The sequence below is a fragment of the Aricia agestis genome, chromosome 9 (assembly GCF_905147365.1).
Source record: "Aricia agestis chromosome 9, ilAriAges1.1, whole genome shotgun sequence".
Lineage (NCBI taxonomy): Eukaryota > Metazoa > Arthropoda > Insecta > Lepidoptera > Lycaenidae > Aricia > Aricia agestis.
The window spans coordinates 10453666-10459346 of record NC_056414.1 but is presented as its reverse complement, the minus strand read 5'-3'; the positions used below and the strand labels follow the sequence as shown (position 1 = coordinate 10459346).

General features: G+C 41.5%; 1 protein-coding gene across 1 annotated transcript; it reads right to left on the bottom strand.

The window, feature by feature from the left end:
• Positions 1 to 16: 16 nt before the first annotated feature.
• LOC121730271 (phenoloxidase-activating factor 2) lies at positions 17 to 3993 on the bottom strand. Its single transcript, XM_042119246.1, has 7 exons — positions 3671 to 3993; positions 3177 to 3481; positions 2939 to 3079; positions 2641 to 2738; positions 2129 to 2389; positions 1104 to 1305; positions 17 to 323 (listed from the first exon to the last, which is right to left on the bottom strand). The coding sequence occupies exons 1-7, from the start codon at positions 3957 to 3959 to the stop codon at positions 162 to 164; spliced, it is 1458 nt and encodes a 485-aa protein (XP_041975180.1). The 5' UTR covers positions 3960 to 3993; the 3' UTR covers positions 17 to 161.
• Between the last annotated feature and the right edge of the window lie 1688 nt (positions 3994 to 5681).

Sequence of the window (5681 nt, the reverse complement as noted above, 5' to 3'; positions counted from 1 at the left end):
TTAAGCTTTTTCTTATTGCGTCGCCTTTTAATTATTGTTTGAAAGAAGAAAACGGGGACACTTTTTTAATTTAAAGTTGTTAGTTGTTAAACGTTGTTCACATGTTTCTTTTAGATTAGCATCGAGTATTAATAAAGCGGATAACAAAGAGAGTTTTTATTTTACGGCGCGGCGACTTGCTGCTGTATCCAGGGTAGGAGGGCGGCCACGTTGACGTAGGCGCCGGGGACGTTGGGGTTGGCGCACCCGAGACCCCAGGCCACCAGCCCGACTACCACCCACTGACCGTTCATGTTACACACCAGCCCCGAACCACCGTCACCCTGGAACAATTACAAAGTTAGTTTTCAACTTGGTATAAAAAAACCAGCCAAGTACGTGTCGGGCCACGCGCAATATAGGATTCCGTAGTACCCTTAGTTTTGGAAAAAAATTGTATGGTCAATGAACGTACATTAATAACGTGTTTTACAATACTAACAACATCATCTTAGTTACCTACTATCAAAGGAATTTGAACGAAAAGTTCCTTTATACTTCGCCGAATACCTACATTTTTTAAATTGATCGACTATTATTACTCAATAACTTATTAAGTCTTCTTAGCCGTGATAGTTTTTCTTTTAAATTCAGCATATTTCCTACTCCCATGAATTTTTTCACATTTCTAGAAGCAACCGCTTAGCTGGTAGAAGGGGGGACACTGGACTCTAACGATTTTTTTTACTTTAAAACTTAATATTTCACAAATCGATCCCTAAATCGGAAAATGATCTAAGTATTATATATGATGATAAAATATTATGAGTATTCCATAATATTTTAAAAAAACCCATCCAATGACACCCGACACGATGGGATGGGCGCGAAAAAATAATCATCCCCGCTTGATGTGTAGGGCAGGTACCATAAAAAAATATTTTTGAAGATTTTATGTACCATTTTGTCGGCATCATTAATATTATGTGTATTCATGCCAAATTACAGCTTTGTAGGTCTTATAGTCTCTGAGCAAAACCGCGGACAGACCGATGGACAGACGGACGGACAGACCGAAACTATAAGGGTTCCTTGTTAACTACGGAACCGTAAAAATAACTTACTGTACAGGCGTCCTTATTAGCTTCTCCTCCAGCACATATGAAGGAAGTGGTATCAAGCACGAAGGTAGGGCCGAGCCGAGCAGTCTGCATCTGCGTCTGGCAGGTGGCGGGATCCACAATAGGCACGTCAACCTCTTTCAAAATATTCTGGTACTGCCCTTGCATACCAAACATATCCTTTCCCCAACCAGCGACCCAGCATCTAGAAGAAAACAAAGACATTAAAATGACAGAGATAATGCGAAAGTGTTCCTGTTTATCTCTTTACATTCAAACTGAGTACTAAACCAATTTTGATGTGTATGATGCGATTTCTGCGTGGTCAACGAATTTCGCCGCAACAAAGCTTTCGGTAAGTACCTACTTTTTTTATAAAATAAGGGGGCAAACGAGCAAACAGGTCACCTGATGGAAAGCAACTTCCGTCGCCCATAGATACTCGCAACATCAGTATAGCTGCAGTTGCAATGCCGGCCTTTTAAGAGGGAATGGGGTAATAGGGTAGGGGAGGATAGAGAAGGGAATAGGATAGACCGTAGGGGATTGGGCCTCCGGTAAACTCACTCACTCGGCGAAACACAGCGCAAGCGCTGTTTCACGCCGGTTTTCGGTTGAGCCGGCCCATTCGTGCCGAAGCATGGCTCTCCCACGTTAAATGTATTAAGATATCCTGAATAATAATATGATAATAATATCTATGGACGCTTCACACCACGTCAGTCTGGTCCTATGCTGTACCTGAAGGACTTGTGTTACAGGTAGGTACTTACCAGACAACGGAAATATATTTAATACTGTAATACTAAACATATATTTAAGATTTTTATTATATGATACACATATTATTTGATACATATCCATGACCCAGACCCACATGAAAACTTTTTGTTCCGTCGGCGGGATTCCAACCCGCGACCCCCGGCTTGAGCTACAAACAGCCCACCAACTGAGCCACAGAGGTCGTCTATTGTATAATCCTTGTATTAAGATTAAATAAACGGAAAGTCTATATAATAAGAATATACCTTTGCCCGGTATATGTGGCAGTAGCTAACGGAGGAAGACAAGCTCTGTTTATCGTTGTAGTGGAACCAGTAGCTGGAGTGAAGGGTACTGCCGATGCTAGTCTCAGAACTGTTATGTCATACTGCAGAGTACCCGCGTTGTAAGACGGGTGAGAGAAGACCTTAGCCACATTATACTCTTGGAATGGCACTGGCTCGTATGTGCCTGCAGCATCCCATTCCCCTAAACGCACTTTCACATTAGGAGCTGTACCTGAAACACTGAAGAAGTAATTTTAAATATAGACTTCATCAGATTTTATATTCATAATTTATTATAGATATTGTAATACTTATCAGAAAATTTGATTCAAGTGTAGCTCAACTCCAACTAATATATATGGTCAGGTTGTCAAGTCAATCTAAGTCAGGATATTATGTTGGTTCCGATATCACGACTAAATTACAAAGATCTGCCATCTACCTATAAACTAATCTCTCTGATAGAACTTTCAGAAAAGTAAACTACTTACACGTATGGAGTCATTCGGTGAGTCACAGTCAGAACATTAAGTTGATTTATAAGCACACCACCTGCTATGTACTCATTTTGCTTCGTAAGTATCAGCGCCTGAAACAAATGAAAATTTATAGGAAATTGTAAAGCGTAGGTTTTCATGTCTTCGTCACTTTCACTACTGTGACGAAGACATGAAAATCTAATCTGATAATATAATTAATAGGTACCTACAATCTACATGTTTCTCAATAAAACGATTAGGCAGAGTAAGCAAGCTTTGGTTTAATAGATAAACAACAATGCACTCTAACCTGCCATGGATATTCTCCAAAGCTAGCCTGACCTGCAGCGGGTGCTACACTTGTGGCAGGCACTGTCTGCAACGTACCACAAGCGATGGGCGCTGTAGTACTTCCACAACAATATTCTTGGCCAGTCGGACATTGCGCTACCTGCAAGAAATTATAAGAAATTTTGTATCAGCAAAAATTACTTATGCTAAATAAAACAAAAAACTTTACGTTCTCTAAAAATTAAGGTTTCGCTTACCGGTGTCACGATCCTTATGTCTATCATTCCTTGTCCGTATGTCGTTTTGACGCAGGTACCAGCCGGGACACAACGACAGCTCTGTCGCTTACGAATCTTATGGGGCTCCACTGTATTCTTCCATCTCATCTTTAATATATTCACACTCAGCTCTGCATCGTAAGCCGCTTCTCTCCTTTGTCTGGGGAATTTCACGGCCGTATCAGCTGTCTGAATTTGGCCGCTATAGCCAGTTATCGGTGGGCCTTGATACTGCGCGGATACTCCTGGGGTCGTTCCGAGTCTCGGATCAATGGGGAGGGAGCCTGTGGTGTTTTCGGTCGGATTAGAAATACAAATTATATCCGGGTTGGAGCACAACAGTACCTGAGACACTATTCCGACGGGCGTGTTAGTCGCGTAAGTTATTGGGGTGAGTTGATTAGTTGTTATTATGATGGTTGGCGATGCAGTTGTTAATGTTTCCGTTATTGGAGATATGGGAATGGTGTTACCGGTCGTCGCTCTTGGAGTTGTGGTCGTGGGTGGCGGAGTCGGCGGAGTTGGTGGCGGTGTAGGAGCGCCAGTTGGAGCGGGCATTGGCATTCCGGTTGGCATGCCAGTTGGCATTCCTGTTGGCGGGGGTGCATTTGTTACAGCTGCTGCCGTCGTGGGAGCCGCCGTCGTCGGTACTAGTATAGGGGACGGCACGCCTTGTACCACCACTATATTGGAGGCGGGATACGATGGCACGGGATTTGCAGGCAGAAGCCCCAAACAGGCCGTCAACAGCCACAGACACATATATAACCGATAGCGTGTCCGTCCTTTACCTAAACTAGCGCACAGACTAGCGTTTACAATTGCGTACACTCGTATTATGGCTATAAATTCAGATGGAGATGAGCTGGCATTAAATATGTCCTTAGTGTTTACAATTGGTGGTATTCCCCTAATAATTGCAACCTTCATGGCATAGTGGACGTGATTATTTAGCGATAAATTGATGCAATCAACTACATAGGTTACTAATCTTTTACAATCTCAAACATATGTTTTTTTATTCATTTTACACATGTTAAACATAATATTAAATTTGTATTAGGTATTTTATGAGTTGGAATTATTGAATACTAGTCAGCTTCGTAAGAATGGCAATGGGCAATGGCAGACGTAAGACCAATAAAAGATTTCACAACGCTAGTAACAATTTGTGGCCGATTCATAATCGTTATCATTATATTTTGGTGGTGGTGTGGGCCTCAATAGAATTTTCAAGGTGACAATGGGACACATAATAATGCCACACATTATATTTTGTTACTTTTCGTGCGGTAATGACTGCTATTATGAATAATTTTTATCGCGTTGGAAATGTTATGAAACAGACTGTTTATGAATCATATAATTGGATGACTATGGCCGGTATAAATAGTCAGTACTCAAGATGCATCTCGGTCTCAAGACGCAGTTTCATGGGCGTACCGAGGGGGGGGGGGGGCAGGGGGGGCAGCTTGAATCATGTCATGTTGCCCTACTAAGTATATTACGAGGGCTGCTATTTATGTATCCGGAACTGGCCACTTACAAGAACAATATTTAAAAAGTAATTACAACATTTGAAAATAGAACTCTTTGGTTGAAGAATACATTTTGTTTCATGTGACTGTCAATTATTTTTCCATTGTGGCGTCATTTTGAAAATTGCGTGTCTTCATTTGCCATGGATTTAACGCGTGAACATTTTCGTGCAATGATTTACTACGATTTTCGGCGTGGGCTAAATCAACAACAGTGCTTTATTCAACTCACCGCAACTTTTGGAGATGAAGCACCATCAAAAACCACTGTTTATCACTGGTACAGTGAGTTTAATCGTGGGCGGTCTATGCTCACGGATGAAAATAAAGAAGGTCGCCCAAAAACAGCTGTTGTCCCACAAAATATAGATGCTGTGCGGGAACTAATAATGCGTGATCGTCATGTTACATATCGCGAGATAGAAGCGTCCTTAGGCATAAGTATGACGAGCATACATAAGATATTACACGAACATTTGGCTGTAAAAAAAATATGTTCGCGTTGGATTCCGCACAACTTGACAATCGATCAAAAACGGGCTCGTGTCGATTGGTGCAAAAAAATGATAAAAAAATACAACCGTGGTACGTCAAAAGCCGTTTATAATATCTACACAGGTGATGAATCTTGGATCTATGCATATGACCCCGAAACTAAACAACAGTCAACGGTGTGCGTGTTCCAAGATGAGCCGAAACCAACAAAAGTTACTCGTGCAAAAAGTACTTTGAAGCAAATGGTCGCCTGTTTTTTTGGAATTAATGGACATGTGGCTACAGTGCCATTAGAGAATCGTAAAACGGTTAATTCTGAATGGTATACGACCATTTATTTACCAGAAGTCTTTGAAGAAATAAGAAAGGACAACCGACAACGCAGAATCATATTACATCACGACAATGCTAGCTGGCACACCTCAGCTGAAACAACTCAGTTTTTGGAGGG

What these genes read in the sequence shown, in the direction of transcription:
- LOC121730271 (XM_042119246.1), bottom strand. Translation starts at nt 3,959, where the DNA reads ATGTGTCTGTGGCTGTTGACGGCCTGTTTGGGGCTTCTGCCTGCAAAT. An exon ending in CACCGAATGACTCCATACGT is followed by an intron (nt 2,390 to 2,640) that starts GTAAGTAGTTTA and finishes TTACTTCTTCAG; the next exon opens with TGTTTCAGGTACAGCTCCTA. An exon ending in GCCACATATACCGGGCAAAG is followed by an intron (nt 1,306 to 2,128) that starts GTATATTCTTAT and finishes GTTTTCTTCTAG; the next exon opens with ATGCTGGGTCGCTGGTTGGG.